The sequence below is a fragment of the Papio anubis genome, chromosome 12 (assembly GCF_008728515.1).
Source record: "Papio anubis isolate 15944 chromosome 12, Panubis1.0, whole genome shotgun sequence".
Lineage (NCBI taxonomy): Eukaryota > Metazoa > Chordata > Mammalia > Primates > Cercopithecidae > Papio > Papio anubis.
The window spans coordinates 31,881,281-31,905,354 of record NC_044987.1 but is presented as its reverse complement, the minus strand read 5'-3'; the positions used below and the strand labels follow the sequence as shown (position 1 = coordinate 31,905,354).

The 24,074-nt window shown below is 38.5% G+C and overlaps 1 protein-coding gene and 1 long non-coding RNA gene across 4 annotated transcripts; one reads left to right on the top strand and one right to left on the bottom strand.

The window, feature by feature from the left end:
* Positions 1–12: 12 nt before the first annotated feature.
* LOC110741270 lies at positions 13–1,102 on the bottom strand. The gene is made up of 2 exons (XR_002517182.2): positions 942–1,102; positions 13–368 (listed from the first exon to the last, which is right to left on the bottom strand). It is a non-coding gene; the product is annotated as an uncharacterized LOC110741270 (long non-coding RNA).
* A 100-nt stretch (positions 1,103–1,202) lies between these two features.
* On the top strand, positions 1,203–21,238 carry BIRC3 (baculoviral IAP repeat containing 3). 3 transcript variants are annotated; one of them, XM_021926481.2, is made up of 10 exons: positions 1,271–1,371; positions 3,743–3,872; positions 5,730–9,261; positions 9,364–9,463; positions 11,942–12,020; positions 12,804–12,852; positions 14,453–14,695; positions 19,458–19,712; positions 20,258–20,299; positions 20,406–21,238. In XM_021926481.2, exons 3-10 carry the CDS (start codon positions 8,409–8,411, stop codon positions 20,597–20,599), a joined length of 1,815 nt encoding a protein of 604 aa, XP_021782173.1. In that variant the 5' UTR covers positions 1,271–1,371; positions 3,743–3,872; positions 5,730–8,408; the 3' UTR covers positions 20,600–21,238. The 3 variants fall into 3 exon arrangements, with proteins under 3 accessions (XP_003910644.1, XP_009185430.1, XP_021782173.1); XM_003910595.3 differs by lacking the exon at positions 3,743–3,872 and having other exon boundaries at positions 1,203–1,371; XM_009187166.2 differs by lacking the exons at positions 3,743–3,872; positions 19,458–19,712 and having other exon boundaries at positions 1,203–1,371.
* Positions 21,239–24,074: the final 2,836 nt, after the last annotated feature.

Here is a 24,074-nt window from a genome sequence, read left to right as displayed (position 1 = left end):
TTAAGTTAAAAATGGGCAAGGGAATGCAGAGCTTTTTGAAATTCTTCTGGTGAGTACATAATCAAAAATGTGTAAGGCCCACAAATTATTTTCCATAATCTCAGGAGTGAGTTGAAAATGGCTTAGAAAGTCTTGATTGAAGCAGACTCAAATGTGGATTAAAGTCTCCATATGATAAATACACTTAGTGTTTCTGAAATAATTCCAACTGGAACTTCAGCTGCTATGGACAGCCAAGTCCACCTAAACCAGAAGATGCCTCAGCTCAGTCCATTGTGTGCAGAATGCACTGGATGCTGTTTCCACAGAATGATGAAGTACCAAATAATCTTTATGGGCTCTACCCCTGGTTGGTAACTGTCTTTGATCTACTGGAAGACAGAAAATCAGATGAGCTCTCCCAAATCCATCTCTTACCCTGGTACGGATGGCTCTCAGATAAAGTTGCTTAAAGTTACTACTTAGAGAACGTTGAGGAAAATATGGCAGTGCAGTTAGACTCAAAGATGTCAGGTTTCCCTGAGAATGGCACTGCAACTCAGAAACCTGCCCTGTGAAATCAAAGGCTATAAAGGAGGGATTTTTTTAAGTAGCCAACTCCACCATACTTATTAAAAAAAAAAAAACCCCAAAACTCACCAAACAAAACAAAAACTATTTCAATACAGAAAATTAACAAAGCAATTTCAATCTTTAAAATGGTAAAAATAAACTGCAAAGGAGAATTGCATGATTTTTTTCACATACCCCTACATTTCCTTTCACCTCTTACTTTCTTGATCAGAACAAAAAGTAAAAATAAATAGAAAGATTTCACAAAGTTTCGATTTTTTTTTTTTTTTTTAATGCTGGACTTCTGCAGCTATAGTAGAAGATTGAAAACCCGAACCTTTTTACGTGTAAAGTGTATGGCAGATGGAGGGTGAATAGGGCATATTGACCTTTTCCAGGCAGGCTGAGCAATGACCGTCCTCTCTGTATGGGTTGTTATCAAGATTTCCTCTGGCCCACGAGCAATGAAGCAAATGTCTTTCAGTAAATGCCGCGCAGATAGGCCACGGTTAAAAGTCATGCTTTTGGGTCATGGAAATCCCCGAGCGGGTTTGCCAGGCCACTGATTAAGAGGAAGTGTCTGTGGTTATTACCCCTGGAGTTCCCCTAAGTCCTAAAAGGAAAGCACCAGTGCACATGCAAACCACTGGGAGGAGTGCGGAACGCCTGCTACGGGTAGGGGTGGGGATTTGGGTGACGCATTTAAAAGACAGTGTGAGACTCGCGCCCTCCGCACGGAACAGGCCGGGCGACAGGTGTCGCTTGAAAAGACTGGGCTTGTCCTTGCTGGTGCATGCGTCGTCGGCCTCTGGGCAGCAGGTGGGCGAGGAAGGCTGCTGTGTGCGTGCGTGTGTGTGTGTGCGTGCGCGCGGGCAGCAGGTGGGCGAGGAAGGCTGCTGTGTGCTTGTGTGTTTGTGTGTGTGCGTGCGCGCGCGCGCCTCCCCTGTGGTAAGAGGTGTGCCAGCGGGTGGCCGAGGGGCGCTCTGGGCTAGAGCGCTGCAGAGGTTGAGAGTTAGTGGGTGGGGCGCAGTTATCAAACGTCAGGGCCCAAAGGCAGGCTCTAGATAGGTTCCAGGTGCTCAATTTCTATTTTACGTTTGGAGTGAGCCAGTGGAATTGTGCAGCTGTGTCATTTTGATTCGGTTGCCAAGAGTTATCACTGGGCCTTTGCAGGTGCCAAATAAATTTCAGGACCGAGCCTAACACAGAGCTCTGGCACAGGAAGGAAGTAAAATGTTTAATGAGCAAATGGAGGCATGTTTCCAACCTGTGGTAGGAAGACAGCAGTTTTTGGTTGTCTTCCTGGTGATCAGCATGGAAACCTAGTAGTGCTCTTACTCTGATCAATACAGTGTCGAAGGCATGTACCTGATGCTAACGTAACAATAATATTAACTATTGACTTTATTTGCTATTGTGTATTGCTAACATTAAGTACTGCTACCTGCTATATGCTAGGTTTCTCTCTGAAGAATTTACATGTATTTTTCACGTTTAATTATCATAATCTTAAGGAGCAGTTACCATAATTATCTCCATTTGACAGTGAGGAAACTGAGGCTCTTGGAGATTTACTTGTGCAACGTCATGCTTCTGGTTACCGGGCTGCTTGGTACTGAGCACCCCAGATGTCTGACTCCAAAGCCTGATCCTAATCAATCACTGAGTAGACTCTGTGGTCATTAATGTAAAATTGATAGAAGTACTGTGGTCACTCGGGGCTCAGTCACATTTGCTAACATTTATTTCTTCAACGGGAAGTCTTTGTGTCTACCCTATATGCCAAGCTCTGCAGATGCTATGAGTGGGAGGGCAGGTACAGAGATGAAACATATTAATAGCTGCGGTTCTAAAATACCTTACTGTCTAGGGGGAGGCAGAAAGAAAAGGCACACTTGCCCTCCAGTGTCATAGAAATGGATGTGCCGCGTGCCCAAAGGGTAGGGATGCCCAACAGCCCTGGGATTGGGGAGGTTGCTTTCTTGGTAGGTTAAATGGAAGAGTCAGAAGACGAAAGGTTGGGGACTGAGCCAATCTGAGAAGGAGCCACTAGAAATAAAAGAAGAATCCCAAGAGCTTGGTATCAGAGAAGCCCAGGGAATGGGACATTTCTAAGAGGAAGTGTGCCCCAATGTCAGATGCAAACATTTCCATTTGTTTTGGCAAAAAAACCATTGGTGTTATTAATACTGAGAGCAGTTTTAAGTGATGCTGACTTAATGAGTAAATGGGAGAGGGAAAATGGAGACATTAACCGTACACACATGTCCAGTTTGCTTGGCTATGAAGGGAAGGGGCGATACAGGGTAGTTGCTACCGTGGAAAGTGGGGTTGAAAGGGGATTTTTTTTTTTTTTTTTTAGACGGAGTCTCACTGTGTCACCCAGGCTGGAGTGCAGTGGCACAGTCTCAGTTCACTGCAACCTCTGCCTCCTGGGTTCAAGCCATTCTCCTTCCTCAGCCTCCCAAGTAGTTGGTAGTAAAGGTGCACGCCACCATGCCTGGCTAATTTTTTGCATTTCTTTTTAGTAGAGATGGGGTTTCACCGTGTTAGCCAGGATGGCCTTGATCTCCTGACCTTGTGATCCACCCGCCTCAGCCTCCTGAAGCGCTGGCATTACAGGCATGAGCCACCGCACCTGGCCGAAAGAGAATTTTAAAAATTTCTTTCATTTGAGAGTTGAGATAGATTTAAGCATGGTTGTTATGTGGAAGGAAAAGGGCCAGTTGAGAGTGAGAGGAATGAGAGTTGAAGCAATGAGGGAGATGGGATTAAGAACAAGATTTCTGAGGCAGTAGGAGAGTTTAGGATCCCATAAGGGGGCAAGTCTTTAACTGAGGCAGCAAGTAGGTTGTAAGCCAAAAAGGCTTGGATATGAGAATGTGAGACGGTTCCTGCTCAATGGTATCTCTTTTCTTTGAGAAATAGAAGGCAAAGCAATGGATTGAAAATGAGATGGAGTGCAGTGGAGAAATCTGAGGAAGGTGTTGAAGGTTTAGAAGGGTGCATAGGGCAGTGGGCTAGGGGGCTGAGCGGGGCGAAAAGGAATTGCTAAGGGGTGGCAAAGGAGTCTTAAGTGATGGTGGTCCCAGTCTGCAGGGTTGCATCTAGGTGTTGGAAATTGTTAGGACAGAGGCTGAAGTGATCTGGGGTTGACATCTTGGCATATTTTTGTATATTTCTTGTATAGTTGTTGCCTGAATTTCCACAAATATATACCTTGCTGGAGTGCAGTGGCATGATCTTGGCTCACTGCAACCTCCACCTTCTGGGTTCAAGTGATTCTCCTACCTCAGTCTCCTGAGTAGCTGGAACTACAGGTGTGTGCCACCACGCCTGACGAATTTTTTTTGTAGTTTTAGTAGAGACAGGGTTTCACCATGTTGGCCAGCCTGGTCTCAAACTCCTGATCTTAAGTCATCTGCTTGCCTTGGCCTCCCAAAGTGCTGGGATTACAGGCGTGAGCCACCACGCCTGACCTAAAGCTTCTTTAGGATAAGATTTGTGTAAGGGGAGTGCAAACTCAAATGGAGGTGATATAAATGAGAAAAACTCTGAGTCTCTCTTTTTCTTTTTTCTTTCTTTCTTTCTTTTTTTTTAATTTTTATTTTTTGAGACAGGGTCTTGCTCTGTCACCCAGGCTGGAGTGCAGTGATGCAGTCTCACACTGCAACCTCTGCCTCATGGGCTCAAGTGAGCCTCCTGTCTCAGCCTCCCAAGTAGCTGGGATCACAGGCATGTGCCACCATGTCTGGCTAATTTTTGAGGTATTTTTGTAGAGATGGGGTTTTGCCAGGTCACCCAGTTTAAGGCTGGTCTCAAACTCCTGGGCTCAAGCAATTCGTCTACCTTGGCCTCCCAAAGTGCTGGAATTACAGGTGTGAGCCATGGCATGAGAGCTTGTGGGATGTCTCTTTTAAATGAAAGCATACTCTGTTTGCATATTTGATATGAAGGAATATCCTTCCTTTCCACAAAGACAAAAGTTCTCCTATTTTTCTGGAAACATATGTCCTTCTTCTACTTTTCATTTTTGTTACTTTTGATAGACACATGTTACACTGATTTCACTTTCCTCATAATTCTGCTGTAAGAAAGACAATAGTGCCCGTTCAATGACAAATGGCAACAGTCTGTTATTGCTAGACTATTATTGTTAGCGGAGACTACCAGAACAGTCAGTCCCAGTATCAGGGAATTAAAGAGAACACGTTCCCTCTCTAAAGGGCACAGCTGCTGCTCAGCTCTAGCTGACTGCTGCCCTGTAGGACTATAGACCCAGTGTTGCTAGATCTTTTGATTTTCAAAGAGAAGCTTGGAATCTAGAATGTGATGGGAAGTCTCTTACATTAAAAAATGTTGGCAATTAACGGTAAGATTTAAAAATACTGTGGTCCATACTGTTTCCAAATGGATTTGGAAACTGGATTAAATTCAAATGAGGCATGCAGATTAATCCACAGCATGGTACAATATAAATTTTCTGATTTCTTTAATTGCACTGTAATTAGGTAAGATGTTAGCTTTGGGGAAGCTAAGTGCAGAGTATGCAGAAACTGTGTCATTTTTGTAAGTTTTCTCTAAGTATAAATAAATTTCAAAATAAAAATAAAAAATTAGTAAAGTACTATAATGCAATTCTATGTAAGCCAAACATAATATGTCTTCCAGTTTGAAACCTCTGGGTTTTATTTTATTTTATTTTTGAGACAGAGTCTTGCTGTGTCACCCAGGTTGGAGTGCAGTGGCGCTATTTTGGCCCACTGCCACCTCCACCTCCCAGGCTCAAACGATTCTCCTGCCTCAACCTCCTGAGTAGCTGGGATTACAGGCGTGTACCACCACACCCAGCTAATTTTTGTGTTTTTAGTAGAGATGGGGTTTCACCAGGTTGTCCAGGCTGGTTTCGAACTCCTGACCCCAAGTGATCCACCTGCCTTGGCCTCCCAAAGTGCTGGGATTACAGGCGTGAGCCACTGCACCAGGCAGAGACCTCTGTTTTTTAAAATCTCTTTTTGGCCTCTACAGTGACTAGTAAAGCACCTGATACATGGTAAACGATCAGTAATTATTAGTGCTCTATTTTGGAGAAAATGTTTTTTTAAAAAGTCATTGTGTTCCATCTATGAATTGTTTGACTTTTAAAACTGTCTTTTTGTTTGTTTGTTTTTGAACAGGTTTACAAAGGAGGAAAACAACTTCTTCTAGATTTTTTTTTTTTCAGTTTCTTCTATAAATCAAAACATCTCAAAATGGAGACCTAAAATCCTTAAAGGGACTTAGTCTAATCTCGGGAGGTAGTTTTGTGCATGGGTAAACAAATTAAGTAGTTGACTGGTGTTTTACTATCCAAAGAATGCTAATTTTATAGACATGATCGAGTTATATAAGGTGTAACTATAATGAGTCTGATTTTGAATTTGATTTGTGGAAGTAAAGGAGAAGTGATTCTAGCTGGGGCATATTGTTAAAGCATTTTTTTCAGAGTTGGCCAGGCAATCTCCTACTGGCATATTCTCCCATTATGTAGAATAGAAACAGTACCGGTGTTTGGGAAAGATTTTAAAATGAGTGACACTTACGTTGAACAAAAAGCTAATAATAAATCCTCTGCAAACTAAAGAAATATGCAGATGAAAGCTTTGACACATTAAAATACTTCTACAGTGACAAAGAAAAATCAAGAACAAAGCGTTTTGATAGGTGCAACAAATTTAGAGGAAGTAAAAAGATAAATGTGATGATTGGTCAAGAAATTATCCAGTTATTTATAAGGCCATTGATATTTTAAAAGTCCAAAAGTGTGTTTAAGTGGGCTGTTATCTCTGAGAATGATGAGGATGAGAGTGATGGTTGAAGGTTACATCTTAGGAAATGAAGAAATTTAGAAAGAAAAATAATATAAAGAGAGTGATGAATACAAAGAAGATTTTTATGACAATGTGTAAAATTTTTGGCCAGGGAAAGGAATATTGAAGTTAGATACAATTACTTACCTTTGAGGGAAATAATTATCAGTAATGAGATGTGATGTTTCTCCTGCCACCTGGAAACAAACCATTGAAGTCTGCAGTCAAAAAGTCCAACATCTCTGAGATCCAGGAAACCATGCTTGCAAATCACTGGTGGAAAAAAAAAAAAGCCACAATGACTTTCTTATTGGTCATTGCTAGTATTACTGACTCAGAACCTCTTTACTAATGGCTAGAAAGTCATAATTGAGAAATTCTGAATTTTGACAAGGTCTCGCTGTTGAAATGGTAAATTTATTTTTTTTTTTGTCACGATAAATTCTGGTTCAAGGTATGCTATCCATGAAATAATTTCTGACCAAAACTACATTGATGCCATTTGATTATTCATCTTAGCCTATACATGGCATTTGGTAACTTTTGACTGTTTTAAAAAATAAATCCACTATCAGAGTAGATTGGATGTTGGCTTCAGAAACATATAGAAAAACAAAAGTTCAAAAATGTTTTCAGTAGGTGATAAGTTAAATAACTCTACAATGTTAGTTCTTTAAGGGGGATAAAAATTTTTTAAAAAATCTTTGAAAGGTCTTATTTTACAGCTATATCTAAATTATCTTAAGAAATTTTTTAACCAAGGGAATGCAATATATATCATGATTCTGTTTTTCCAAAAGTAACCTGAATATAGCAATGAAGTTCAGTTTTGTTATTGGTAGTTTCGGCAGAGTCCCTTTTTGCAGCACCTGTTGTCTACCATAATTATAGAGGACATTTCGGTGTTCTAGCCAAGTATACTCTTAGAATAAAAAAATGTTAACACTGAGTTGCTTCAACAGCATGAAGCTGAGTCCAAAAGACCAAATGAACAAACACATTAATCTCTGATGATTTATTTTAAATACAATATTTAATTGCATAAGATCTAATAGTATCATTATGCTTAAGCAATTATATTCCTGATGATCTATGGGAAATAACAATTATTTAATAAATATTGAAACCAGATTTTAAGATGTGTTAGCCAGTCCTGTTATTAGTAAAGCTCTTTATCTGGAGAGAAATTTTAGATTGTTTTGTTCTCCTTATTAGAAGGATTGTAGAAAGAAAAATATGACTAATTGGAGAAAAATTTGGAATATACCATATTTCATTGAATTCAAAATGTCTTCAATTGTAAATCATACCATCATTGTATGTACCTCTAAGAAATAAAAGTGCTGCTAATTAAAATATGATATGCCATTAATTATAAAATACTTCTTGATAACAGAAGATTTAAAATAGCCATCTTAGAATCAGTGAAATATGGTAATGTATTCTTTTCCTCCTTTGAGGTAGGTGTTATGCTTTTTTTTCCTGGCTACTAAATTTCACAATTTCCAAAAAGCAAAATAAACGTATTCTGAATATTTTTACTGTGAAACACTTGAGAGCAGAGCTTTCCACCATGTAAAGAAGCTTCATGAGTCACACATTACATCTTCAGGTTGATTGAATGCCACTGAAACATTCTAGTAGCCTGGAGAAGTTGACCTACCTGTGGAGATGCCTGCCATTAACTGGCATCCTGATGGCCTAATACACTTTACTCTTCTGTGAAGGGTTTTAATCTTCAGCACAGCTTACTCTGTAGCATCATGTTTACATTGTATGTATAAACATTATACAAAGGTGCAATTGTGTATTTCTTCCTTAAAATGTATCAGTATAGGATTTAGAATCTTTCCATGTTGAAACTCTAAATGCATAGAAATAAAAATAATTAAAAATTTTTTCATTTTGGCTTTTCAACCTAGTATTAAAACTAATAAAAGCAAAGCCATGCACAAAACTACCTCCCCAGAGAAAGGCTAGTCCCTTTTCTTCCCCATTCATTTCATCATGAACATAGTAGAAAATAGCATATTCTTATCAAATTTGATGAAAAGTGCCAACACATTTGAACTGAAATACGACTTGTCATGTGAACTGTACCGAATGTCTACGTATTCCACTTTTCCTGCTGGGGTTCCTGTCTCAGAAAGGAGTCTTGCTCGCGCTGGTTTCTATTACACTGGTGTGAATGACAAGGTCAAATGCTTCTGTTGCGGCCTGATGCTGGATAACTGGAAAAGAGGAGACAGTCCTGTTGAAAAGCATAAAAAGTTGTATCCTAGCTGCAGATTCGTTCAGAGTCTAAATTCAGTTAACAACTCGGAAGCTACCTCTCAGCCTACTTTTCCTTCTTCAGTAACAAATTCCACACATTCATTACTTCCGGGTACAGAAAACAGTGGATATTTCAGTGGCTCTTATTCAAGCTTTCCATCAAATCCTGTAAACTCCAGAGCAAATCAAGATTTTTCTGCCTTGATGAGAAGTTCCTACCACTGTGCAATGAATAATGAAAAAGCCAGGTTACTTACTTTTCAGACGTGGCCATTGACTTTTCTGTCGCCAACAGATCTGGCAAAAGCAGGCTTTTACTACGTTGGACCTGGAGACAGAGTGGCTTGCTTTGCCTGTGGCGGAAAATTGAGCAACTGGGAACCGAAGGATAATGCAATGTCAGAACACCTGAGACATTTTCCCAAATGCCCATTTATCGAAAATCAGCTTCAAGACACTTCGAGATACACAGTTTCTAATCTGAGCATGCAGACACATGCAGCCCGCTTTAAAACATTCTTTAACTGGCCCTCTAGTGTTCTAGTTAATCCTGAGCAGCTTGCAAGTGCGGGTTTTTATTATGTGGGTAAGAAACTGAATCTGCTAATTTTAAAAAAATACATTTCATTTTATACATTTCAGTGGGCAAATTATGTGTATTCATGTTTTGGTTCAAAATTAATTTTAGGTAACAGTGATGATGTCAAATGCTTTTGCTGTGATGGTGGACTCAGGTGTTGGGAATCTGGAGATGATCCATGGGTGGAACATGCCAAGTGGTTTCCAAGGTAATTGTTTTGAAATTCTCTTTGCAAATTCTTGTGATTATCATGAGATTGCTTATATGTGTTTACCTTAAATCAGCTGTTACTTTACTCTGTTCCAAATATATATTTGTGAATAAGTTTAGGATGGATTACTTAGCAAAATACTTACTTAAAAAGTTTTGATGGACTTAACGAAGAAATATATTTGGGGATTTTTGTTTAATTTTTAAAGAAATATATATATTTAAATAATACATGCTCATTATAAAAACAAAGTCACACATTGTAGAAAAGTACAGAGAAAGAAAATTAAACTGTCCAGAAATCTTACCACCTAAGGATGAACGTGGTTACCATTTTAGTGAACATCGCTCCAGACATATAGAAATAAATGTATACAATACATATACATATAGAAATAAATAAATATCTATATATAAATAAATGTACACAATTTTACATCAATTAAATATTCTATTTAGTTTTGAAGTTTTTTCAGTCAACATATGTCTTGGATATATTTCCATTCATTCAGTATTCAATAACAATTGATCACCTATTGCCAGGCATTGTTCTGGGTGCATAAAATCAGTGGAACAAAACAAAGACTCCTGGTCGCCTAAGTTTGTATTATAGCAGGAGAGAACAGACAATTAATAAAAACTTGAATAAGTTATAGAGCATGTTGGAAAATAAGTACAACCAATAAAAAGAACAAAGAGGGGTTTAGAAATGCCAGGCAGGTTACAATACTAAATCAGGGTAAGTATAGTCTCATCTCATGTGTTTTAATTGCCACACAGCATTTTAATGTGATATGTTACCCTTTTGATTGTTTAACTGGCCGCCTAGCGTTCTAATTAATCCGGATCAGCTTGCAAGTGTGGGTTTTTATCATGTGGGTAAGAAAATTAATGTACTAACTAAAATATCAGCTTCAAAAGACTTTTTTTACATTCTCCTTTTTCATCTAAATCATGTGGCCTAAAATTACATTTTTTCATGGTCAAAACTTTTGCTATTATTCAGCCCGTTTCCCATTTGCGCTGAGAATACTGCACTGGCGACAAGCTGCACTGTTTTATTCCAAATGGGGAAATGGGTTAATATTGATTAATAAATGTGGCATCTTAACTTATTTTGATTACCTTTTTTTCTCTTTTTTTTTTTTTGAGATGAAGCCTGGCTCTGTTGCCCAGATTGGAGTGCAGTGGTGTGATCTCAGCTCACTGCAACCTCTGCCGCTTGGGTTCAAGCAATTCTCATGCCTCAGCCTTGCTAGTAGCTGGGACTACAGATATACACTAGCATGCCCAGCTAATTTTTGTATTTTTAGTAGAGACGGGGTTTCACCATGTTGTGCAGGCTGGTCTCAAATTCCTAACCTCAGGAGTTTGAAGTGCTACCACGCCTGGCCAACATTAGTGTGTTTTCAAGAGTCTTAGAAGACTTGAAGAGAGTAGCTAAGAGCTCTGAGGAGAGATGGACTTACTTGACCTCAGTAGACTGAGAGGCTCCTGACCCTTGTCCACTTGAGCCTTGGTAGATTACTAGTAATCGCCTTCCTCTTGCTTATATCAACCTGCCTTTCACTACAATATCTCTGACCATTCTCTATATGCTAAATGAATAGTAAAGTGATTATATGTATGTTTATACTCATCTGAAATATTTATACTTCACAATATATTAAGAGTAAATTGATTATATGTATGTTTATACTCATTTGAAATATCCAGTCTACAAATGGCTGGATTAGTCCTGCCCAAATTAAGATAAACATTTAGTGCTTTTCAAAATTAGCTGAAGTGGTCGGGTGTAGTGGCTTATGCCTGTAATCCCAGCACTTTGGCTGAGGCAGGAGGATCGCTTGAGGTCAGGAATTCGAGACCAGTGTGGCAACATGGTAAAACCCCATCTCCACTAAAAATGCAGAAATTAGCCGGGCGTGGTGGCAGGCACCTGCAATCCCAGCTACACTGGAGGCTGAGGTACGAGAATCACTTGAACCCAGGAGGCGGAGGTTACAGTGAACCGAGATCATCCCACTGCACTCCAGCCTGGGTGACAGAGTGAGACTCTGTCTTAAAAAAAAAAAAAAAATAGCGGAAGCCTAATATTTCTTGGCAAATATAAAAATATTAATTTTGTAAGACATTCAACCTGTATGAAAAATGTTAACTGTCATGAGAAGCATCTTACAAAACAATTAAAAATTCACACAAAAAATTTGGATCCTATCATAGGATACTTACAGGTTAGTTTTAGAAAAAATTTTTTTCTTGAAAGCAATACAATAGAATCAGTTCCCAGTGAGCTAGGATTTATTTATGCTTGTAACATTAAGTTTAGAATAAATGATCTTAAATGATTGTGTGATTTGGGGCAAACAACCAGATTTGAAATGGAATAAACACCTAGAGATGAGAAATTTATTTATTATATTTTCATTTCACTGGTATAAATAATCCCTCAAACTTTATTTTCTTTACATTTTAGGTGTGAGTACTTGATAAGAATTAAAGGACAGGAGTTCATCCGTCAAGTTCAAGCCAGTTATCCTCATCTACTTGAACAGGTAGGTAGGGAAAGTTCTTTTTTTAAATATTGGTCGCCATCAGAGAAATTACTTTCTGATAATTACAGAGAGTGCTATTTTGATGAAAAGACAAGAGTTGTTTTAGAAATACCTTTTCTTTTTCTTATCAAACCTGACATGATCTTAGAAAGTATTATTCTTTAGAGAAAAATAGATCCATAAATGGTAGTCTCCTGATAATGACACTTGTGATGTTTCTCTTTCAGCATTTTTTCAATCAAGTAGCAATAAATTAAACTGCTTGAGAAATAAAATGACTGGGATAGTAGCATTTAACAGTTTTACTATATAAATTTTCCTTCAAAAGATCTGAGAAAGAGAATTTTATTGCTTTTTCTAATCTTCTTGGGAAAACAAATAACTTACTTAATAGTTGGATGGTCAATCCCATTCCAGCCATGAGCAATGAAACTGATATAGGGTCCAACTTATCCCAAAGAATGACCCAGGGTAGGTGAGACCTGTGTATGAAAGAAAAATTGATTGTCACATGGATTATTGAAAAGGTATAGTCCTTTTCCTGCCTTAATGAAAATGGGTTTTATTTGTTATTATATACACACACTGAAACTCTATTAATTTATGGCCTAGGGAATAACTATCAAATATAAATGAAATATTGCTTTTGGTTAAAAAATTATTTTGCTAGTAAGCAAGTAGTTTGCAATAAATTGAATAAAATATGTCTGTTGGGTCATTTTCATTGCAATGGGTAAGATAAGATTTATATTTTAATTTATATATATATATTTTTTTCTGCAGCTGCTATCTACATCAGACAGCCCAGAAGATGAAAATGCAGAGTCATCAAGTAAGTGCAATGGATAATAATGAATGCATTTAAATAGAGTCATTTGGTACTGTTAAGATTGAAAGTTGATAACAGTAACGTACCTTTATATTGATTCATAATTTACAATGAATGCATTTTCAAATATACTGTGTTGGTATTTCCCAAACTTCAGTGCATATCAGAGTTGCCTGGAGAACTTTAAAAAATATGACAGATTTCCAGTTTCTACTTCAGACCTACTGAATTAAATCTGAGTATCTAAAGGAGAGGCTCAGGCATGTATAGTTTTAACAAGCTACATACATCCAGCCTAACCCTTGTTCTTGGGCCAGTGTGAGAACAGATGTACTATGATATTAGATTGCTCACATATTCTTTCTGTGAAAGGGAAAGGATAGAACACATTAGTCCCCTTTTTAAATAGGGATCCTGAGGCTCAGAAAAGTTAAATGACTTGTACATCACCTTAAACCTAAAATGCAATACAGCTAACATTTGTACAAGCTCCTCTACTCCATTATCTCATGTTCAGTTCAATTCAATATATATTTATTGTGTATCTCCTGTTCTGAGGAAAGAATAGAGAACAGGATAAGCATAACTCCTGGTCTCATGTATCTACGGGATACGGAGAAATACACAGACAGGAGAAAGGGATATGGCAACAAAAGTAAAGTGTAATATGAGAGTGCATATAGGACAATTAACCCAGACTTGGAGGGTCAGAAAAGGCTTTCCAGAGGAAATATTTGTCTTAGCAGAAAATCCAAGGGAAGAATAGGAGTTAACTGAGTGACAAATGGAAGAAAAGAGTATTCCAGGCAGAGGGAACAGCACATGAAAGACCGAAGTGACAAAGGAGAATAGGCACCTTTGAATAACTGAACAAAATTCTATATGGCCAGAAATAGGAGTTGCTAATAGACAAATGAGTGAAGCAGGCCAACTGTATGAGTGGTCAGCACTGCAGGCAGAATTTGACACCAGAGCCATCAGTTTGTGACTCCTGGGCTAGAGTGCAGAATGCGAATGATACAGTGGCAAGGGATGAGGCTGAAGAGCTAAACAGGGTTCAGATTGTATGAGACCTTGTAAGCCATTTCTATTTTGGATTTTATCCTAAGAGCAATGAAATTGTTGATGGAATTCAAGAAGTGTGACGCAATCAGATTTGTGTTTTTAAAAAGTCACTCTGATTACACTCTTGAGAATGAACTCCAAGGAAGCAATATTGTATAATAAGAGCCTGTCTGAAAAAATATGTGAATTATTCTTGATTGAAAGCTCATTTGTTCATCCAACATAGGGAAAAAGAATCTCAATTCTAGTGGGAAGTAATCCCTGCCATTCTGTTTCCTTCTCCTGCTCACATATGTATATCCAGTTATGACAGGTAATATGTATTTTGCATCTAAGTACAATATTTCATGTTGTTATTTTGATGACTGAACGTGTATATCATTTTAAATTTAACAATGTTCATACAAAATAATGCCTATACATTTTGTTGGTTTTACATTTTTAATATTGTAAAAACATTTTTGATTTCAATTCAAATTTTAATATTTAAGAAATATACAGGCTATCCTAATATGTGTTAAATTCTTGTTCCATATAGTTATTCGTTTTGAACCTGGAGAAGACCATTCAGAAGATGCAATCATGATGAATACCCCTGTGGTTAATGCTGCCGTGGAAATGGGCTTTAGTAGAAGCCTGGTAAAATACACAGTTCAGAGAAAAATCCTAGCAACTGGAGAGAATTATAGACTCATCAGTGATCTTGTGTTAGACTTACTCAATGCAGAAGACGAAATGAGGGAAGAGGAGAGAGAAAGAGCAACTGAGGAAAAAGAATCAAGTATGTAGATTTATTAATACAGTCTATTTTCATAAGGATTTGATACCAGTCTACATGTTATGGAAAATATACTCATCTAGTATATCTGAAAATATACTCAATCCAGTCAGATTTTTTTCATGTTTAGTATTCTGAATTCAAATGCTAAAAAATTTATTCATATTCAGATATATTTGAGTTGCCCATAAGTTGAAAATGTGTGATGTATTTTTTCCTGTTTTTCCTTAATTCATATTTTTTCTCTGGATAGCTGACGCTGTGTCCAATTATGCATTCATGGCACTTTTTTTTTTCTTAAGGTTTTGAAAATGGAATCCTTGTTGCAGCGTGGCACATTTTTAATCTCAGGCTAGTTGCTCACTCCCCTTTGGAGTAAATCAGGGTGGGATCAGCGACAATTATTAATTTTTTTTTGAGACAGAGTCTTACTCTGTCACCCATGCTGGAGTGCAGTGGCATGATCTCAACTCACCGCAACTTCTGCCTTCTGGGTTCAAGCAATTCCCGTGCCTCCCTCCCTTAGCTGGGACTACAAGCACCTGCCATCATGCCAGGCTAATTTTTGTACTTTTAGTAGAGACGGGGTTTCTCCATGTTGGCCACACTGGTCTCAAACTCCTGACCTCAAGTGATCCACCCGCCTCGGCCTCCCGAAGTGCTGGGATTACAGGCATGAGCCACCGTGCCTGGCTGGACAATTATTAATTTTAACGTTAACGTAAAAGCATGTCTTAGCCTGTGACTATACATTAATGCACAAACTACTATTAAGTCCCCTACCTGCCTACACAAGAACTGAGTCTTTCAGAGCATCCTTTGATTATTTAGGCAAGTCCTAGGGTACTGTTTCACAATTTCTTAGAACAAGTTGCTCATGTCCTTCCATACTAACCTTATCCACTACTATGTTCTCTATTGCCCTTCACAAAAACTCTTCTGGGCACATCCATTCTCATCTGGCTGTTTTGACGGCTGTTATCACTCTGTCCTAGACAAAAAGAAATGCTGATCTCTCCTTTCCCAAGCATGGACCAGACCTATAAGTCCCTTCAACACAGCTAAAAACAGATGCAACTTTTAACAAGCTCTTATTGGAGACTTAAGGGTAACAGAAGGGAATTATATCACAAATGTCGATTTACAGCTGCAACTAGATGTGGCCCCTCTTAGTGCCCCCGGGCTCATCCTCATAAATCTCTCTGCCTAGCTTCTGGGTCATCTCTGTGTAGCTTTGGCAAGTTTACACAAATCACTAGGAATGTCCCAGTAATGTTTTCCTTTATCAAAACTCAGGCCCCCAAATATTCATAAAGTTCAGAAGGACAACAAAGATTTCTCCTTATCCTTGTCCAATGCCATCCGGGATCTATTTCTTCATAGGATTATTGACGGTCAGATAATCCATTTCATTTAGGGATAAATCCAACCCTGCCCATGAAGATGGATTTGTTTTCTGACCCAACCCGGACAAACCTATCAGATCATAGTGACATGGCATCATACATTCACCCAAGTGTGAATTACTCAGTCTATAAACCACTAGTGTAGCAGCAATACAGTCACAGTTAACCTTTGCCCAGCCTCATCAAGTTCTCTTTTCTCTGTGAAGATTAGGCAAGTATGTCCTTCCTGTAGCCTTCTTAGTGGTAGCCATTTGTCACCAGCCAACAATTGCTCAAAGAAAAGAACACTTATCTCCACAACCATTGAGAGACCCCATAAAATCTAAAACTATCCACTTATAAAATATTTATATTTCTTTCAAAGACAATCAGAAAAGTCTCCAGAAATGACTTCAAGTCAACAATATATAATAATTTACATTGTCAAAAAGAGCCCTTAGTGTTTCTGCCTCACTGTTTTATATATATATATATATATATCTACTACCTAGTATGGTGCCTGCATATAGTCTGTGTTCTGAGTGAGTGAATGAAAACACATTTAGGTTAATGATTACTTTATAGTTTCCCAGGAACAGTAGGGATATAAATAAAGAGGCAATTTAAGATATTTTTTCCCAGAATAAAATAATAACATGGCTGGGTGTGGTGGCTCACGCCTGTAATCACAGCACTTCGGGAGGCTGAGGCAGACAGATCACTTAAGCCCAGGAGTTTGAGACCAGCCTGGGCAACATAGCAAAACCCTGTCTGTATAAAAAAATACAAAAATTAGCAGGGTGTGGTGGCATGTGTCTGTAGTCCCAGCTATTCAGGAGGCTGAGGTGGGAGGACCACTTGAGCCCAGGGAGGTTGAGGCTGCAACGAGCTATGATCATATGCCACTGCACTCCAGCCTGGGCCACAGAGTGAGAGTCTGTCTCAAGAAAGAAAGAAAGAGAGGAAGGAAGGAAGGAGGGAAGGAAGGAAGGAAGGAATGAAGGAAGGAAGGAAGGAAGGAAGGAAGGAGGGAAGGTGGGAAGGAGGGAAGGAGGGAAGGAGGGAAGGAAGGAAGGAAGGAAATAATATGCTTCAAAGGTATATTCAAGTCTTCCAAACTTACAAACCAGAATATAGTCTACAACTTTGAAATGAGACTTTTTCTCAGTTACTAGCAATTAAATTTTAGAAATCTTAAGAATTTCAGAGAATGGATTATATTAGATTAGGTATAATTGCAAAAATAAATCTTAGATTGAAAAACCAGTATACTTCAATACCAAGTTTACATTATATTTTTATTTTCTGATATATCCCTACTTTGCTAATATAGATAATTTAACAAAATATAGTAAGTTCTAAGTCTTCTACCCCCTCACTATTACTTTTCTATTCCTACTCTTTAAATTATAGAACTAAGGCTTGGTTGTTCATTTGTTCAACAGATATTTATGGAGCATTAACTTTGTGCCAGACACTATTCTAGCTCCTGACCCTTTTCTCATTTATTCTCAGAGCTTCAATTATTTTCAAAGTATGTCTTTAGCCTTGTCTTTTTGACACAGCACCATTTTAATTCTTTATTTTCTGGTTGTTGTTTTCGATTTTTGATGTTTTCTTTTTTCCATTTTTTATTCTTTCTTAAATGGTTCTTTTTATGAGTCCTATCACTTGACAAAGTCAGTGTATCTAAAATCTAACCATCCTCTCTCCCAAAACAGTTCTTCAGATAGCTCAGCCTCTGTCATTAGTTATTTTTTAGAAATAGCTTTATGGCTTATGGTAAGCTATATGAAAATTAATAAACTTAGATTCATAAGTTATATTCCAAAGAGATAATAAAATCACAGTTTTACAATATAAAATGTTTTACCAATGGATACAAAATCTAGGTCTTGAAGGAGAATTAGATGTTATCTTGTAGGACAAGAAGGTAGTCATTTACAAATAGGGTTTAGTATTCAAAATGCTGTTACTGCCTTTCCCTGCTTACTATACAATATTCAGGTAATGGCAATATGTCTAATTTCTGGAAATAATTAAAATTTCAACTTGGAATTTTTTTTTTTTTTTTTGAGACGGAGTCTCGCTCTGTCGCCCAGGCTGGAGTGCAGTGGCCGGATCTCAGCTCACTGCAAGCTCCGCCTCCCGGGTTTACGCCATTCTCCTGCCTCAGCCTCCCCGGTAGCTGGGACTACAGGCGCCCGCCACCTCGCCCGGCTAGTTTTTTGTATTTTTTAGTAGAGACGGGGTTTCACTGGGTTAGCCAGGATGGTCTCGATCTCCTGACCTCGTGATCCGCCCATCTCGGCCTCCCAAAGTGCTGGGATTACAGGCTTGAGCCACCGCGCCCGGCCTCAACTTGGAATTTTAAAGAAATTTTATGGGCCAGACACAATGGCTCACACCTGTAATCCCAGCACCTTTGGAGGCTGAGGTGGGCAGATCACTTGAGGCCAGGAGTTCAAGACGAGGCTGGCCAACATGGTGAAACCTTGTCTCTACTAAAACTACAAAAAATTAGCTGGGTGTAATCCCAACTACTCAGGAGGCTGAGGCACAAGTATAGCATGAACCTGGGAGGTAGAGGTTGCAGTGAGCTGAGATCACACCACTGCACTCCAGCCTGGGTGACAGAGCAACACTCTGTTTTAAAAATGAATAAATAAATAATAAAAGAAATTTTATGGAAGAATACTTTAAGAAAAAATTGTTTTAATTATCTTGATTTTATCTTTCCCCAATTTACCTAGATTGAATTGAAACATCAATTTTAATAGGTTCTAAGTTTCATTTGGTTAAAAGCTTACCAGTATTGCAAAATGATTGAAAGCACAGTACATGACACCAGACTACCTCAGTTTGATTTTTGCTAGTTGTGGTGTCCTTTGGCAACTTACTTGCCTCACTGTGGCTTCATTTTCTCATTTGTTAAATGAGGCTATTTGGACCTACCTCAAAGAGCTGTTGTGAAGATGAAATGAATCAATGTGTATAAAGTTCTTAACACAGTGCTCACTAAATGTTAGTCCTTACTATAATAATAATAATAATAATTATTATTATTATTACAGCTTTTTGAGACAGGGTGTTGCTATGTTGCCCAGTCTGGTCTCTGACTCCAGGGCTCAAGTGATCCTCCTACCTCAGCCTCCTGAGTAGCTGGTGCTACAGGCATGTGCCACTGCACCCTGAATTATAATTATAATAACATTATTATTAAGCACAGGAGATGAGATACCCCTAAACCTAGCAATCAATATCAATGCCTTACTGATTATGAATTAAAGACAGTTTTTATTCTGTTACATATGTAGGCCTGGAAGGAAGTTTGTGAGCAGTGTTTGAATATGTTTATGTTTGTCTTCTTTTTTATAAAGATGATTTATTATTAATCAGGAAGAATAGAATGGCACTTTTTCAACATTTGACTTGTGTAATTCCAATCCTGGATAGTCTACTAACTGCCAGAATTATTAATGAACAAGAACATGATGTTATTAAACAGAAGACACAGACATCTTTACAAGCAAGAGAACTGATTGATACTATTTTAGTAAAAGGAAATATTGCAGCCACTGTATTCAGAAACTCTCTGCAAGAAGCTGACGCTGTGTTATATGAGCATTTATTTGGTGAGTGGTAGAAAATTATTTTTTAAAATTTTCTAAGTCAATTGAAAATATGGTCTTATTAATAACTTATGATTATTGAAAATAATTCAGGCTGAGTGTGGTGATGCATGCCTGTAATCCTAACACCTTGGGAGGCTGAGGCAAGTGGATTGCTTGAGCCCAGGAGTTTGAGACCAGACTGGACAACATGGCGAGACCCCATCACTACAAAAATTTTTTTAAAAAATTAGTTGTGATGGCGTACACCTGGTAATCCCAGCTACTCAGGAGGATGAGGTGGGAGGATGGCTTGAGCCTGAGAGATAGAGGCTGCCATGAGCTGTGATTGTGCCACTGCACTCCAGCCTGGGTGACAGAGTGAGACTCTGTCTTGAAAAAAAACTCAATGAAATTTATAGATATTAATTGCATAAAAAGATTAAAGACTTTTGTTGCCTTGACATGAGTATTTGGCCAAAGTCTAAAGAGTTCATTTTTAAAATATATTCTGTAGCTAAATATTAACCTTATTTGTCATAGTAATGCTTTTTCTTTTTCTCCCTTAGTGCAACAGGACATAAAGTATATTCCCACAGAAGATGTTTCAGGTAATAGTATTAATATTTTAAACCAATAGAAAACATTGTCTATTTTCTTGGTTTTTTCATTGAAGAAGCAAATTGCCTTTTATGAAAAATTCTTTCCTCTTTCTAGATCTACCAGTGGAAGAACAGTTGCGGAGATTACAAGAAGAAAGAACATGTAAAGTGTGTATGGACAAAGAAGTGTCCATAGTGTTTATTCCTTGTGGTCATCTAGTAGTATGCAAAGATTGTGCTCCTTCTTTAAGAAAGTGTCCTATTTGCAGGAGTACAATCAAGGGTACAGTTCGTACATTTCTTTCATGAAGAAGAACCAAAACTTTGTCTAAACTTTAGAATTAATTTATTAAATGTATTATAACTTTAACTTTTATCCTGATTCGGTTCCTTAAAATTTTTTATTTATTTACAACTCAAAAAAATATTGTTTTGTGTAACATATTTATATAACTATATGTATCTAAACCATATGAACATACATTTTAGAAACCAAGAGAATGATAGGCTGTTGTTCTTATGAACAAAAAAGAGATAGCACTACAAACACAATATTCAATCAACATTTCAGCATTATTGAAATTGTAAGTGAAGTAAAATTTAAGATATTTGACTTTGCCTTTCAGAATTTTGAATATTTTGGCATTGCATTAATACTGGCAACATGAAGCCAGATGTGGTGGTGTGTGCCTGTAGTCCCAGGCTGAGGCAAGAGGATTACTTGAGCCCAGGAGTTTGAATCCATCCTGGGCAGCATACTGAGACCCTGCCTGTAAAAACAAACAGAACAAAAACCAAACACCAGGGAGACACATTTCTCTGTCTTTTTTGATCAGCGTCCTATACATTGAAGGTGTGCATATATGTTGAATGACATTTTAGGGACATGGTATTTTTATAAAGAATTCTGTGAGAAAAAATTTAATAAAGCAACAAAAATTACTCTTATTCTTAATAGCTTTATTTCTATGACGTTGGATAGTTTAGTCACTCCCAGACTCTTTCCATACTTCCTTGAAGCCTCTTAAATATTGAACTACAGTTTATATTCTTTCCTATAAGATGCTTCTTCATTGACACAGAGCACGGGGTCAAGACACTATAAAGTCTATAGGATTTTATGGAATGCCTGAGACAAGAATCAAACAGTCCCTTTAGTAAGTTTGTTTATTCATTTGTCTATTGATTCATTCAAGAAGTCTGATGCCAGCCCCGCCTATTGGAAGAAGGTCTGAGTTTTATTCTTACCTCTTTGGTATTAATTCTGAAACTTAGAAAGTACACTGGTTAGCAATGCTTGGGACCAACAGGTTGTTCTGGTAAATAAATCTGTTCCATGTTGTCAGTGCAACAAAATGTCCCCCTCTGCATTACGTTTTTGGTACTCAACATGTCCAAGTCATAACTCTCTCCTTTGTTTCTTATAGAGGTATTAGGTCTTTAAGACTAGAAGTAAGACTGTAATAGGGAAAATCAGGGGAAGACAGGCAAAGGCCAGTCATCTAAACCAGTTCTAGATGTCTGTGTAGGGGCAGATGGCTCTGTAAGGGCAGAAGGGAAAGACCCCTTCATAAGGGTCACAGCTGACAATCCTATAACAAAAGACAGGTTAACAAGAGAAAAACTCAACAAATGCATTTAACCAAAGTTTTACATGACCAGGGAGCCTTCAGAATGAAAACCCAAAACTACAGGGGAAACTATGCATTATTATGCTTAGGTTTGATAAAGAATGGACAGCCCTGAAGAACAGTGATCGGAAAAAAAGATATGATCTAATGGGAATAGACTCAGCTTGGGGACCTAGCAAGGCCTGTCTGTTCAGATTCTTCTTGGTCTCTGTGCAGCATTCCTTCCTCCTGGATATAGGGCAGGGCCTGTATGGAATGGGGATCTTATAACCTACTATCAAACAAGGTAGGTCAGAGAATTTATTTATGGCCAGCTCTTACATAGTTAGGTGAGGGAAGATTAGAGTACTATCTTTATGATGTAAGTCTGGCACTGTGGAAAAGTGGTTCCGGTTTCTATGACCTACCTTGGGAAAGGGGAATTCAAGTTTCTATATCTTGCTTTCGGGGAGAATGAGGCTGAAACAGGAGGGCAGGATAACGTTAGAGAAAAACTTTGCTTCTGAGGCTTTCACTTCGGGTTTTCTGAGCCCCAACATCTGCTAGAGTTATAAAAATTAGGGGCCAAGCGAGGGGAGGAAAGAATCCATCTCTTCATTCTGATGCTGGGAGACTATTTCCTTGAGATGCAATTGATTTTGCCTCTGCTAAGAGACTCTGCTGGCTAGCCACATGCTAGCCAGTGTCCTGCATGGGTGCTACGCGGAATTATTTGTAATTGTGCTTAGGTGATTTGTAACTCAAGTATAGGATATTTAAATAGTAGGCACCGGCCGGGCGCGGTGGCTCAAGCCTGTAATCCCAGCACTTTGGGAGGCCGAGACGGGCGGATCACGAGGTCAGGAGATCGAGACCATCCTGGCTAACACGGTGAAACCCCGTCTCTATTAAGAAATACAAAAAACTAGCCGGGCGAGGTGGCGGGCGCCTGTAGTCCCAGCTACTCGGGAGGCTGAGGCCGGAGAATGGCGTGAACCCGGGAGGCGGAGCTTGCAGTGAGCTGAGATCCGGCCACTGCACTCCAGCCTGGGCGACAGAGCGAGACTCCGTCTCAAAAAAAAAAATAAAAATAAAAAAAATAAATAAATAGTAGGCACCCTTTTTGCAACTTTTTTTTTTTTTATCTAGTTCTTGTATACTACAGATAATATTTGAACTTGTCATCTCACTGTACAACTTTTGTTCATTTCTCATTTTGGTAATAAATAGCTATTATAACCAACTCACTTATTCAACTATGTTATTTCCCTAAGTGTTATTTTGAAATTTTTTTTCGGAAAAAATAAATCACCATAGATAATAATGGTAGCTCCATTTGTTGAACAAATGTCAGATATTTTCAGGTGCTTGACATGCATTAATCCATTTGATTGCCTCCAACCCCACCTACCAGCCAACCTGGTCTTCAGTCATAGGTTTTAAACCTCAATATATAAGGGTGATCATACAGGACTTTGCAGCAAGCTTAATTTCATACTTCAGCCATGCTCATTATAGCTTCCATCCAACCTTTCTCTTAATTTCCTTATGTCACTTGATACCATTAGCCATTAAGTTCCTTTGTGGTCACAGGCAATGTGATTTAACCATCTTCAGCTCCTACTGGTGAAGGTCACCTCCTTTTGTTGTCTTGCACATCATAGTAGACACTATGTATGTTACTAAGAAAATTCAAGACCAGATGCAATGGTTCACACCTGTAATCCCAGCACTTTGGGAGGCCAAGGCAGGTGGATCATTTGAGTCCTGGAGCTCGAGACTAATCTGGGCAACATAGTAAGACCATGTCCTAATAAGAATGACAGAAAATTCCAGGCAAAACAGATGTGATGTTTAAGAGATTCACTATTTTAAAAGCAATACAAGTACCCTTGAAACAAAAAGAATCAGTGGGTCAGTATTACTTAATCTCTTAAAAATTACGCCCACTCCTGGCCAGACGTGGTGGCTCACACCTGTAATCCCAGAACTTTGGGAGGCCAAGGTGGGCGGATCACCTGAGGTCGGGAGTTCAAGACCAGCCTGACCAACATGGAGAAACCCCATCTCTACTAAAAGTACAAAAAATTAGACAGGCGTGGTGACACATGCCTGTAATCCCAGGTACTTGGGAGGCTGAGGCAGGAGAATTGCTTGAACCCAGGAGGTGGAGG

What these genes read in the sequence shown, in the direction of transcription:
- BIRC3 (XM_003910595.3), top strand. Translation starts at nt 8,409, where the DNA reads ATGAACATAGTAGAAAATAGCATATTCTTATCAAATTTGATGAAAAGT. An exon ending in ATCCTCATCTACTTGAACAG is followed by an intron (nt 12,021 to 12,803) that starts GTAGGTAGGGAA and finishes TTTTTTCTGCAG; the next exon opens with CTGCTATCTACATCAGACAG. An exon ending in TCCCACAGAAGATGTTTCAG is followed by an intron (nt 20,300 to 20,405) that starts GTAATAGTATTA and finishes TCCTCTTTCTAG; the next exon opens with ATCTACCAGTGGAAGAACAG.